The following is a 15,352-nucleotide window of genomic DNA, read 5'->3' as shown; positions in this document are numbered from 1 at the left end:
TTGAACAATATAATTGTCATTGTTATCACTTACCTCTTGCAAGCGTAAGAGCAACTTGCATATCGCATGTTTCATTTTTTTTAACTGTTTTATTCAGCAATCAGAAATACATAGGAGTTCCTATAAGCTAAATTGACAATATTTGAGAGCGATGTCTAAGGAGAACTCCAATGAGATCTTCTTAGTTTAACAATTAAAAAGATAATGATACATTGAAACTAATCTAAGACTAAATCTAAAGGCCATTGACGTTTCAATCTTCTTACGCCGAATGGTTGTAAAATGTCGCCTATTGATGGGTTTAAATGTGATTCCAGTTCACCTTTGTATTTTTCCTTAAATTCTTTGAACGTTAATTGCACCGTTTTTATGTTGAGATCGCTGTGAATGGTTTCATTTGTAACGTACCACGGAGAATTAAGTATTATACGTAAAATTTTTGACTGAGTGTTTCATCTTTTGATGCAAAAAATAGAACCAGTGCTTCTTTGTCATTTTCTCCATTTTTGAACTTTTTGCTCGTCAAAAAATTTTGAAAGGTCAAAAACATGTGATATTCAAAAGTTGTATGTAATTCACTTTTCATCCTCAGTTCGGTTCAAAAAGAGCTCGATTTTGTTCCCAGCAAGTAGAGATGTGTATATGACAATTCGATCACCCAAATTTTTCTGACTATTTTAATATCGTCACGTCATTTAACATAGTATCACGCATCTTGAATACTTCCACAGCAATCCTATCTTTCAAATATAGTAGAAAATAGTTTGTTGAGCTCAATTAAGCCTTGCAGCAATCACTGATGTTGTCAGAAAAGGATCTTGCTCCTACATTACCTAACCATGGTCATCGTCTATCAAAAATACTCGGCCAGAACAGAAAGGTCAAAATCACTTGTTTCAAATTTTTTGTACCATCTTGTGCATATCCTATCAGTAACTGCATCTTCATGAAACATATTCAATAAATTTCTGCAAAGCTTTTGCAGCATTTTTTCTATTTCGAAATTTGTATAAAATACAGTGACGTAAATGAACTTTACCAGTCACCTTGGGTGTGTTTTTATTTTACACTTAAGGCTAATGCGGATCAGCTTCATTATCTAGTCAATATGTATACATTATTAATAAAATTAAAATTTTGAACATAGCATGTAAACGTGCCAAAAGGGAGGCCAGAACTTTTCTATAGACCTAAGCATCATAAACTATGTGCTCAATTTAACAAATTATTCCTAATATTTTATACTGGATTTTCAAAGTATATTTTGAGATTAATTAAATAGCGAGAAATTCTATTTCAATATTATTTTTCTAAAGATTTAATCATTGTGTCAGCTTATATTATTCCCCGCAATCTGGCAACTGTATAGTTTTATATTCCGTTTATTTATCAAAGCTCATGGCCATAAACCTAAATATTTGTACAAACGATGGGTACACAGTGCAAAGGCTTTGTCTTCGTTGCCAACTCGCTAACATAGTGGTTAGGTATTTGCATTCGCCTTCTACATTAATATAATCACCGGTTGCACACGAAACGTCCTTGCAACCGCACTACACAATGGTAATTTTAGTCCCTTGTAAACTGAAATAATCGCACTTACTGCAGTCGTAAGTCATGGTCTGCCTTTGCTGAGGGCAATACATGTTGATGTAAAATTTAATCAAAAGATTTTTTGTAAATGTTGCATTTCACTAAAAAAATCCTAATAATTTGCATGGACATATGATGTAAAACTAGTGGTTTTTGAATCATTCAAGTCGAACGATCCTCAAAACGCTCTCTCAAAAATTGAATTTGCCATTTTTGGCATTTTTTGCCACGTGTTTTGGACGTGCTAATTAGCACTTCTTTCGATTTATATGCATCGAATGTTTTTTGAATCATTCAAATCGGTTGATCCGTATTTTCGAAATCGTCGACGAAAAATTATATCCGCACATACATACAAGCACAGACGCGCGCGCACACACACGCATATACCTCCATTTTTTCAGAACGTAAAAATATATGACACAAAATATTTTCGATTTTTTACAATTACTATAACTTACTCAACAGAAATTCTATTGTTTAAATTTTTTTCATAAATGCTTTAAGACTTTTTTCTAATAATTTTCATAGACATTTAATGATAAAAATGCATATGATTTAGTAAGTATCAATTAATTTTTCCAAATATAATTAATTTTTGTTGAATTCGTTAAATATTTTATAGAAAAAACAGAAAATCTAATGATGCAAAGTTTAGCATAACAATAACGCTAAATAAAGAATACTTTTAGTCCTTTAACCCGAATTACTCTAATTTGTTTTGCTGCTAGTCACAGTTATTTGGAGCAAATTTTTATCATATGTACCTAATTTTAGTTGATAGAAAGGTTTAAGATCTACAAACGATACTGGAAGTCTAAGTAATTTTAACGAGGCAAAATACATTTTCTATTGTATTTGTTTGTATAAAAAATTAAATCTGTACTTCGTCGAGAATATTATAAATTATTTTTTACATTATGAAAAAAAATAACATACTAAGGGTGATTTGACTCGATGGTATTTATATCCGAATCATTTCAAACAGAAAAATTTCGATTTAAGGCGTTTCTTATTAGCTCTTTTGCCACGTACGTCACCTATAGGTGACGACCATTATGTCGCTTATAGACGACATTCCGCTTCAATTAATAATGCATTCTAAAAAACTAACAATTTTAATCACAAATTAGAAGTGTATATGCAGATTTCTAAATATTTTTTTTATTGATGATTATTGGAAATTGTTTAAATATATTTGTAAAATTACTTGGTCGGCTGGCTCGTACAGCAGTATCGAAACTTCTAATTTTATTATCAGATTTAATTTTGCAGAAAACGAATGTTTTTTTAACAATATTATTTCAAGTAAATTAAAGTGATGTTATTTTTATTTCCAGGAATCCGATAGCCAAAAAACAAATAATGGAATACAGTACAGGTTACAGCTCCTCTACGCAAACGGTAAGTCAACTCATTAGCAAAATCGGAAGTTGAAAACTTAACATTACTCGGTAGAAGAAGCAAAATCATTTCAATTCCTAAATGATTGATTGTTACGATAATAAATCTGTAGTAAACCAAGCAACTCTCGTCTTTCTTTCAAATATATATCCAAGTATTAAGTATACCACAGTCATTTATCATAGCGAAACTTTTTTACTTTTAACGTGTGTACTTCTCTCGCGAAATCAATTTTCCCAAGTGGAGTTCTCGTTCATGAATGTAGAAGTTGCCGTTGCCGGTTAGGTGTGTACGAGTAGGTATATCACATAATCACATATGAATAAAAGCGGGGCCACTGGCACGACTGCACGACGCGGACGCTTTAAATCACATTTAACCTCGGTAAAGGATTATGAGCGCTTTGTTTGCAATAATTCGTACACAATAATGCTACCGCGGTGTGCAAGTGCTACTGCACTTTCCGACAAACGGGGACGCTTCTCAAAATTAACAGGTAGGTGGACATCGATGATAATAGTCGAACAATTGATATATTTTTATTGAAAATACTTATTTAGATAAGGTCTAAATTTCATTGAAAATACTAATAAAAAACGTATATAGAGTGTTTTATTATACCCAAAAAACAATTAACCACATCGCTCATAGGCGACATCCGCTTGGTACCCTGTATGAATGAGTGTCGCCTGTAGTCGTATAAAGTCGCATTTTCCTTGAATATTCATCACTTTATATTAAATTACTGAAAATTGTAGTTAGTTATGTCGTTTTTAGTTCAATTTTTTTAAATTTTGATCAATATTTTGTGTATTCAACACTTGGGAAACATGCTGGCTCGTACAGCAGTGGAAACTCCATCGTCGGAAAGTGTTAAACAAACTGAATATGCTTTAAAATGGTTTTTGCGTATCAGCCGATTTTATTAAAATACAATTTTGATCGTAAAGTAGTCGCTGTAGGCGTAATTGTTAAATTATATTTATATGCTAGTCGTATTTTTAAAATAATAGGTTGTCAAATATCTCTCTTCCGCCTTTTTCTATTATAAACAAAGAGCAAAAAAGCGGAAGGGAGATATTTGACAACCTAATATGATGCATCTTACCGCTTTTTATATGGTACATTCTTTACTCGTTAAAATCTGATATTAATCGCTTGTTTACATGTGATCGCCTTACCACATATTTACCACATGATAAAAAATAAAGAGGGAATTAAAAATTTGCCCTTTATTTTAAAAATAAGTAATTATAAAATTATAATGTAAACTTGTAATTTACAACAATAAGAAAAATTAAGCCAGGCTTTTAAAATGGATCTAACTAATCGAAGATTGAAATTACTCTTATAAGTGTACTGGAAAATGATAAAAAATTATTGATTTAAAAACAGAATAGCACCTTTAATGATAATAAATAATACAAGTAAAAATAATTAGTGTGCGTAACTTCAAAAAAAACTTATTTTTAATTGAGGGTTGTACACCCCTAACACTGTTTTTCTTTAATTTGAGACCAATTTTTATATATTCAACACATACGGCCTTAACTTTTTACCTTCTCACTTCAAACACCTACTTCTAATAGTCATTTTGGTAATCGAATGATTTCAGTTTATTTCAATTAAAATTTGCTCGAACTTACAGAAAAGCTTAATTTTTTACAACAATAATTTATTGTGTACTTACAATTAGTGAGAGTTAATTCCGATAATAAAGTAGAAATGCTTATTAAAACCATCAGGCACATAGAGCCTATATTATAGACATTGACAATTTAGAGCGAATTTATTTTCATCTCTTCTAAGCAATAATATTGAAAAATAATTATATTAATAATAATAATAATATATATTAATAATTAACTCAATTGATTATTTTTTAGTAAAAGGTGTATAAAACTAAAACCTTACGACTTTTTATCACTTCGATGTTTTTTTTTTTATAACTATAAGAATAATGAATGAGTTGGCAATTCTATCGATTCTTTTAAATGAATCTAAAAATATTTGCACCTATGCTGTTAAATTATGTTATTATATACTGGTTAAAAAGCAAAATATAATTTTAATTTGTAATGTAATTTTTGTCAGAATCCTCTCGTAATAAAAGCCTAATTACTAATAACTTAATACCTACATTTTTTTATAGTATTAGTGGAAGATACACGGTACACATTTGTTTCATAGTGCATGAACATAGTTTGATATCAATTTATTTAATTTATTTCTGACTTATTTTTCTATGCAATTTCAAATCGACAATACAAATTCTAATTAATTTGAATTATATTTCAAATTCTAACTCAAGACATTATTTACTTCCTAAATAGTTCTATTAATTCGTTCTTCCATTATCTTAATTTGCTCTGAATCCATTTTCTTCATTTTCTACTTATTCTATTGCGTCGTTTTTTCTAATTATGTCGAAATTCTGAACATCATGAAATAATGGACATTCCAATTTTCAATTGTTACTTTATTTTGAAGTTTCAACTATTTTCTTAAATTTCTCAACTTCTTTTGGAATCACACTTGAATTTCGTAGTATCAGCTCATATCCATCATGCATGTCGCCAGTGATCACGACAAAGTTAGCAACACCAGAAGACATCTAATATAAAGTTTCATTTAATTATTCGAACTATGAGTATCATATTACTAACATCCCCAGTTCTCTAGAAAATATTCAGAAACTGTGTAGGAAGCGACCGTCCCGTTGCACACGCATAACGTAGCAGCAGGTGGTCAAGGGCTAGCCGCTACCACACGGTACGAGGCGCGAACGATTAGTAGGGTGCACACCTCGACGTAGTTTAGTAGATTAGGTGTCTGCACCATAACTATAGAATTATTCCTACGGTGGGCAATTTTCTCTCTATATACACTAACTCTGTGGTGCTTTCGAAAGATACCATGCCAATCGCGCGTTGGCAGAATTAGCAATATTATAACTGCGACAAAGCAGATTGTTGCATTGTTCACCTTCGCGAAGATGTTTATGCCTGCACCAGAAAATCCAATATGCTAATGTTTCAAATCACTCTGAATCTTTCGGCGTCAAAATTGGAAGAGTGGGGCGTTTAGGGGGAGGAGTGTTTGGCAAATCATCACGAAATATCACGTGTGGGAGGAAGGGGTATAGTAAGATATCACGTGTATTTATTTTTTACGTGATTTTTTTAAATAAAAATCCAGACATTTTCAAAAAAAAAAAAATCAAAATTTTTACAATTTTTCCTCGTAACTCGTAAAAATACACTTGATGTTTGGTGAGGGGGGTAATTTTGAATATCACCACGGGCAAAAAATCCTTAAAAATGGATCAAGTAAATAATGGACGCTGCCAAAAGCATGTAACGTTTTCACAAAAACGATTTCAAAAATTTGAAAGCCATTTGATGAAACTCGATAAGGACTAATGTTGCTTACTTTTGCAAGACAATTAGCCGAGCCCCTACTTTAAAATCAGTAGAAACGTGCGAAATTGCTCGTCCACGATTTGACACAAAATCCTGAACCGATTTTGAAAATTTAGAATCCATTCGAAAAATCATTTGGGAATAGTGCTGACTAGTTTTAGGTAAAGAATTTACTAGTTAACTATGATTGACAAATGGAATAATTTGTGTATTGACAAGTATACTTGTCATGAGTATAAATTTTGACCACTGGATTAGATTACGACTTTAAAAACAAATTTTCTCAAATTTCAAGATGATTAGAATATTTTGAGTCTATGCTTTAAATTGTTATAAGTGGTATTTTACCTTAAAAACATTTTTATAAGAAACCAATAAAATTTGGAATATTGGATCATGAACCATGTCAAAATATCAAAATTCTAACATGACAATTTCTGTTTATGAATTTCAGTCAATTGATAAAGTCAATTATATATATATATATATATATATATATATATATATATATATATATATATATATATATATATATATCAAGAAGTTCATGATACTTGCTTTAAGGCCATTTGCCATTTACACCTGGTTTTTGTTTTACCTAGTTTAGTGGTTATAGGCACTGTCAAATTTGTTAATGCTTTCCGAAAATTTGTCATTGCCTACTACATACTTTTATTTATTTTATTATTTAAAATATCTATGTCACTTTAATAACTAATATCATGAACCATGTCTATAATAATAACTAGGTGTAAGTGGCAATGACAATCTATACCTTCTGATAATTTTGAAATAATGACAAAAAAACTCATGTCAAATTTCAATATAATTTGACCACTAGCATAACTTAGTATTATCATTACACAATTATTTGAATTAAATTTTAAATTTCAATTATTTTAAAATAAGTTTGAGAATCCAATGCAAGTACGTTTAAAGAAAAAATATCGAAGTTTTAAATATTATCATTTCACGAAGCTATTAATGGATATAATACCACAGACTGTGCCCTATACAACGCTTTTCACCTGACTATCTATATATGCATTTCCACCGTAATTATACTCTCGGGCGCAATGTTGCAACAATTATCTATATTACTCTGTTCTCGTTTACGAGCAGAGTAAATAGAAAGATAAACCATCAAAGAAGTTAATATTTTTAGTTTACTTCGAATTGTAAATTGATTTAACTTGTGTTTTTTTTTATTACAGGTGTACGACAGGAACAGGATATTTATGTCAGACTTATCGATTCGGTGACGAAACAGGTGAGTTATGAGCATAGTCATCAATTCATAAATTTTATAAATAATTTTGGTATCTATAAACACTTTCTACTAAAACGATATTTGTATTACTATTACCGAGCAGCACATATAAACCAATCGTGTCACATCTAATCAATTCGAATTGCAGTCCAGCACGCGTTCGATATACCACGTTCTGATCTAATACCATCAATAGAGCTCGTAGGCAAACAATTAAATTGACTTAGCACAGTGCATAAAACGTAGAATCACATTATGTGATGTCATACATTCGGAGATATCAAGGCGAGTTGTCATTTTGGAAATGCGTTGTACTCCTTTTAGCGTGCGCGTGCAATCAGTGGCATAGGGCTGCGGCACACGACACTGGCAATTTCTATAAGTAAACAGTTGAGGAAATCCGATGATCGCGCCTAAATCTGTTATTAGCTGTCTGTACATCCCCCGGTAGGAAATACAGGTCCGCAATTGAAAAACATATTTTAAAACTTATTTTGAATAAGTAATAGCAAAGACAGCAAAAGATTGGCTCTTGAATGCTATAGCATTCATTTTCATTGTAATACAAAATAACGTGGATGCTATAGCATTCAAATTTTGAAGTCATCTAGTTTGAATTTAACCTCACGTTTTTGTAATTGGTACACTTGTCAATGTAATGACTAACTCATTACATTTTTGTAATTTGTATTGCCAGATTTTTTCCCAATGTCACTAATTACCATTATATGAATTGCCAATACAAGCGAAATATTTGACGTGGATGCTATAGCATTCACGGTATATAAAGATTAAAATATCATTTTATGGTGTCACTCGGTGTTTAATCAAATTTCACATATTACAACGAATTTCAAATTAAAATGACCATTTTTCGTACCTTGCTGAAACTCTTGCTGTACGTGAACGAGTTAATAGATTCCACGATTTCCGAGATATTAATTCATTTGTTTCACATTTGTTGAATGAAGAAATGTAAAGCCCTTACTATTGTGTGTGAATCGTTTCCTTAAGGGTCGAAGCCCCTAATACTGTGGGCGAATCGTTTCAGAATCCAAATGAGTCCAATACATTTCTTTTTGCAAGTAAATATTTTAAGTTATATAAAAAGATCACAAATTTTAATCTATGTTACATTTTTAAAATGCATATTTATGATTAAGATTTTACTCAAATATAATTAATTAATCCTTTTGCTTTGAAAGGATTTAGTCGTTTATAGGCAACATCCACATGACTATCTGTGTGCACGAGTGTCGCCTATAGACGACATCCAGTATTTTGATCCTTGTTTCAACATTTATCATTCTGCGTTGATTTTTGAAAATTAAAATTTGTTATTGTAATGTTTAGATTTTTAGAAATCTATTTTTTAGATTTTAAATCCATTTTTTTAATGATGATGGGAAAATCTTTAAATATATTGTGTTTGCTCTGTTCAATAGCGCTATTGGGCAGATCGCTGTTCCGTACAGCAGTGTTATTCGAACAACACTGCTGGAGCGAAAGAGTTAATATAAAGACCAAACATTGCATAAAGAAAAACATCGTTATGAAATTGAACCTGTTATCGTTTTTCCATCAAAATGATGGATGATGAATATAATTATTATATGATTTAAAAAAAATCAGGCATAATTATTATAAAATATTTAATTGAAATGAAAAATTTAATAGATATGAAATAGAATTGAAATCTTAAATCTTGAAATATAACGTGTCTGATCCGTTCAGTAGCCTTACTGGGCGGCTTGCTGTTCCGTACAGCAGTGCCACTAGGAAAATACAAAGTCAAAACATCACACAAACAAAACAGTTTTGTAAAATTTGAACCTATTGTAGGAGATAAAACCTTTAAATGCATTCACACCCAGCATATTGTCTTAAAAAATTATATTATTGATCGGCAATAAATCTATGCAAAAAAAAATTATAGTTTTTCTAACGAAATGACGTGGAATATAATTATTATGTAATTTAGAAAAAAAAAAAGATATGATTATAATAAAATAACTCAATTCGATTATTTGCTATAAGACAATTATTTAAACGCCACAAATATGAGCATTTAGAAACCAGAATCTATTGATTCGTTCATTAAAAAAAACAGTAGAAACATTTTTAAATGTGTCGATTAATATTATATTTACCTCTACCATTTCGGGCCTGGTAGCCGCGCAGGCGAACTGGGAGCTCAGGTCACGTGCGCGAACACGCGGCCGATTGTCATCGGAGCACGCGCCGGTTATCGAGTCGCGCGACTCTTGCGGGATCACCCCTATCACTCACTTACTCATTCACCGCCCGACCTGACTACCTGAAATAATCGAAAATTGTCAAAGAATTGCAAATATGCGAATATAATCGAAAAAAAGTTTTTAGACACATATGCAAAATTTAAATCTCATCAATTGCAATCTAATTTACTATTAAAAAGTATTTATAGCAATAAAAAATTGATTATGCAAAAGAAATAAAAATATTACTTGGTTATATTTGGTGCTGTATATGTAATTAAAAATAATGTCAAATCCATACTCGAATAACCATAAAACAAAAAAACATCGACGAGTTTAACCGTCCAATTCGGTCTGCCACGTTGATGGAAAGCAGCGGTTGGGAAACTTTTTTAATCATTACCTCAAAATATTTTTGTCTAAGTTGATATTACCCTCATGGCAAAGAGAGATAACCCCCTTATAAACAGCTACGTAGCAAATACAGTAAATAACAATTAAAAATATATTTTTTACTTCCAAAAACCCCACTTTTACCCCCAAAAATTACATTTTTACCCCCAAAAATGTATTCTTATCCCCAAAAATTACATTTCACCGCCAAAAATTTAATTTTTTTATTCGGGGTAATTTACCGCGGTTCTCCGACCACCGATGAAAAGGCTGTGTTACGCTGTGTTTTTCATATAAAATGGCACTAAAAACTGTTAAAATTCTATGCGTTTGCTGTGCACTCAGACGTTTTACACATAAAATCTAACTTCTCGCATATGTTATCATAACGCATCACAAAGATGCACTGATGATAAGATTCCTTTTTTGACGTGTTTACGTTTTCTATGTTAGGTGTTATGTCTGTGGGAACGACGTTATTTTCTAATTAATGGTTTCCAACTTTATTTTGTTATTTGTTTGAAAAATAAATATTATGAAATGTCATTCTCATTTGTTCGAATCTGATGACCTGTTTACTTTGATCTTGCATATCTAAAGCGCCTGACTGCACTGCAACCACATAGAATTTAAATAGATTTAGTACTATTTTATACAAAAAACTCAGCGTAACATAGGCTTGAATTAACATTGGTCTATTTTGCAGCAAAATTGACCCTTAAATAATTAGACAATACCGAGCAAAAAATGTTTTAATCTAACTATGGCTTTAGTGTGTGGTGCCATTCTACTTATATATTCTGCCCGTGCCTTAGTAGGGGACTGATGTTTGTGAATCCCAGGGATAAACAAAACAATGGCCAAGAAAATCCTATGTATCACTCCATCGAAGGGCATCCGTTTTTATATCCACAAATCTATTTGCAAAACACATGTTGCTCAAGCATATGATGCTCACAAATCTATTAACTTGGATTTGCCGTAGATTCTGGTCAGAGGAGCCAGTGAGATCGAATTAATTTTGCCTCACTTCATAAAATGATTTGAAACTGAAGCATAAAAATTCTGCTTATAGAGATTATACATATATAGAATTCAATTTTACGATGAATATTATAAGCAATGCAATCGTACAATTCCGTTATGGTTATGAAGGTAATTAGAGACCTAGTTTTAGCTATCATAATAATTGAAAAAAAAAGCACGTGTTTTTATACTTATTACAAATAAGTTTCGCAAATTATTCAAGTTTAACTAATATTTCGTACCCCAATCAAATTTCCAGTGACTACAAGTGAACATATTGAAAACGGATTTAGATCCGTGCTCTTCAATTATATCGTTGCTCACTTCGACGAGTGGATCTTGTAATCCTTCTGATATTCCCCGCCCTGAAATGAACTCGTACGAACACTTTCCCCATGCACAAAGTCATCGAAGAAGAATTAGATATTCAATTAAACAAAAAGCGCAACATTCAGTCTGACTTGCATTCCATGTCATTCTCTAAACCTTCTTAAGCCATCGGCTTGTGCCTTCTAGTATCAACGTATGGTGCAGCGTTCAACGTTCACCAGATAACAAGGGGAATAATAATGGGGAATGAAAAGGGAGATATATAAAATATATATTGATTTTGATGAAAAATTGATACATAAGAATCAACAAAATTTGGCATTGCTTATATGGCTCAGGTGAAGATGTTGTAAGCAGTGTTCATAAACAATTAAATACACCTAAGTGAAGTAGTGAAACTATTCTCATGGTCTCAATATCTCTTTTCTAAGATATATACTATATTTTGCATTTTTCAAAAGAGGATGAAATAAATTTTGTTAGCCAAAAGTTAATAATTAATATGATCGCCAACGTCGAAAAAGTAATTTAAAATATTTTCTTGGAACTGACAAGGGGAACCTTAGGTATACTCTTCTGGGATTTTGATGAAACTTTGCATGGTGATAGCCTTGATAGTCAAATTGAACACTGTGAAATATTATAGACCTATGAGAAGTGGTATAATTGTAAAAATTAATTATAAATGTGTGAGAACAAATGTCATGGCAAGCAATAGTTAATCTATTCAAGGAATAATACTATTCCTTGATTACTTTTTTGATTCAGTAAATTGTTCAAAGATCCCTTAGAGCTATACAAAGAAAACCACATAATTTTAGAATTTTATAGCTCATCAATCTGTAGAAGAAGAAAGTATAAATGTGCAATAAATGGATAAGTAAAAGAAAAATCAGATCGATTTCTTGAGGTGTTTTTAAACGTCGCACACAATGATTCGATTATGTCACGAAGTCGACCTCGAAAAAGCATCCATGGTGCTTTTAAGCTTCCCGAACAAAGAAAAAGACGACAACGGCAGCACGTCTCGGCGCAGCGGCGTCAATATCAATACGTACAATTTTGTTTTTAGTCGGTCGTCTTCGAAACACGCCCGTCTCACCTGTCAGCACAGCCCTGTTTTCTATTCACTTCCAAATGGAATCGATGCTTTTATCTCTGCTCCATCGCCTCTCTCACTTTTAGAAAATTCCCCATGTATATACGCATTGAATGGCGCGATACGAAGAATTTCATACATACATATGTGAACACGTTACTCGAAGATACATAAGCTTCGCTACACGAGAAAATAAAGTTATCTCTATATTTTATATGCCTTTTTGCATTATTTTATTTCATATAAACTACGTTGAGTTTGGAATTGATTTATGTCAGATTTCAATCGTTTCCAGTAATATTCTGGAATTACATCTGTAACACATCATCATATAATTAGGTATTAATATTCGCAGAACAAATACCCTCTGATTTGGTATCAGCTGATGAATGTTATCGTATAGAAGCTTTGTATATTTAACTTATTCCGTTTGAATCGAATGCATCCTATTGTTCGGAAAGTCGTAAATATATCCCAAAGTTGCATTGTACAAAATCCGGATAAGAAATCTAAGTGTAGCAAGGAAAATAACTTTCCGCACTACAAATAGTAGGATTGCAAACACTGTTTGGAATCAAATGTTCTTTATCCTCTCTAAAATATTACTAATTAAAACGTATTCCCTGAATACCAAGATCGGTAAAAACTTATTACTATACTCGTAAATCATCCACGAACTTTGAGGTCCTTGAAAAAAAAGTTCTGTGCAATATATCCAAAAGGTCGTAGTAACTTTGTAGCCGGGATATTACACGAATTCGTTTACTATGTATAGTAGCACTACCAGGAAAACGATTCTTTCTCTCGATCTGAAATTCAAAGGTGGCGCTCTTTGAATACCATAAATAGCGCGGGCCGAACATCTCATCGGCGGTAAGCGATGCCAGAACCGATCAGCCCGCGGGCGAGGACTCAGATAACGAGAGCTACCGCCTCGTCCAAACGAATGCATTTGAAAACGGAAATTTGACGTCCTTAATTTATGACGATATTCAGGAGCGTAGAATTAAGAAAATCATCCATTTCGGGAAGATCATACAGCAGTGAAAATAAAAGAATTGATAACTCTGGCCGCCTCTATTAATACAATTTATCTCTTTACTCGTTTATTGTCTCTAATAACACTCTCTATTCAGGGAAGATCATACAGTAGTGAAAATATAAGCATTGTTAACTCTGGCCGTCTCTATTAATACACTTAATCTATTTACTCGTTTATTGTCTCTAATAACACTCTATTACATTATTCGTCTCTACATATACACGTGTGGTCTGTCACTGTCATGTCGATCTTAACTGCTTTTGCCATTATGCATTAATTCTTTTGTTATTCTCATCTATACTTTAGTGCCATCAATTCATAACTAACAGATTTTTCCATTAATAACACTTATAGGTTTTGAATGTTTTTGTAATTGGCACTTTTTAAATGGTAACGTTGGATGTGGAAACAAATCCTATGTCAATTATATTCTGTCTAAGTATGTAAAACTAATAAACAACGAAAAAATATTTAATTTTTGTTACTTTTTTAAAATCCTGTACTCATACGTTAACTTTGTCATTTTTCTATTTTTCGACCGAGATTCGATCTGAGTACCACACTCTAGGAAGCACTTTGGCCACGATCGTCGCAAAAGAAAAATATATATGAAAACTACATTTTTAACAAACTGAAACAAACTTTACGTTTTACTAGATAGTCAGCTTTAGTATAGCCCACTTCAAGTTTTAACCACTGGCATGAATATTAGTCTATTACAAATTTTTCTATTATTTATAATATAGATCATTATATCATATTAATACAAATTAAACAAAAAATATCATGAAAAACTAATACACATGTAATAGATGCACATACAAAAATTAAATTGGTAAACATTTTCCATTGATTGTTTTCTCGCTTCTGCTTTTATAAATTGTGATTTTTGAATTGTAATAATTCAAAATAAAACAACGTTAAAGTTAAAGACTGTTTGCTCTAAATTGTGACATTAGCAAGGCTATGTTATTACCGCAGTTTTCATACAAAATGGTACTAAATAATGTCAAAAGCCGTGTTTGCTTTGCAGTCTTAGATTGAAAATCTAATTTAGAAAATGCATAAATGCCAAAAAGAACAATGTTATCAGAACTGCTTCTTTATGGTGTGGGATAATAGCATACGAGTAAAGTTGCATTAAATTAAACAAAAATTAAATTGGTTGTTCATAGTTGTAAGCACTGGAACATTAAAACATTTTCCACACACATGGTTGTTGTATGGTTGTGATTTTTGAATCGTAATAATTGAAAATAGAACAAAATTAAATTTAGAGATTTTTAGTTCTAAATTGTAAGATTGGCAATGCTATGTTATGTTGCAATTTTCATACAAAATGGCACTAAATACTGTCAAAAGCCACGTGGTTGCTTTACTGCTAGGCGTTTTAGATAGAGAACCTAACCTCGAATACGCACAAAAGTCAAAAAAGAAATGTTATCAGAACAGCATCTTTATGGTGAGGGTTAATAAAATATGAGTAAAGTTGGATTTTATGTGTAAAACATCTGACTGCACAGCAAATATATGTCA

The 15,352-nt window shown here is 31.6% G+C and overlaps 1 protein-coding gene across 1 annotated transcript in view; it reads left to right on the top strand.

Moving 5' to 3' along the window:
* Nucleotides 1-15,352, top strand: part of LOC113376289 (transcription factor collier) — a 107,020-nt gene that overhangs the window by 11,088 nt on the left and 80,580 nt on the right. Inside the window, exons 4-5 of the mRNA XM_026616194.1 lie at nt 2,934-2,997; nt 7,634-7,689. Of these exons, the coding sequence (XP_026471979.1) occupies nt 2,934-2,997; nt 7,634-7,689 (120 nt within the window). The remainder of the gene's footprint in view (nt 1-2,933; nt 2,998-7,633; nt 7,690-15,352) is intronic.

This window comes from Ctenocephalides felis, unplaced genomic scaffold (genome assembly GCF_003426905.1).
Source record: "Ctenocephalides felis isolate EL2017-DRISC unplaced genomic scaffold, ASM342690v1 CF-g0.4_SCAFFOLD_01886, whole genome shotgun sequence".
NCBI classification, from domain to species: Eukaryota; Metazoa; Arthropoda; class Insecta; order Siphonaptera; family Pulicidae; genus Ctenocephalides; species Ctenocephalides felis.
Note: the sequence above shows the minus strand (reverse complement) of the source record. Positions and strands in the feature narration are given on the sequence as shown.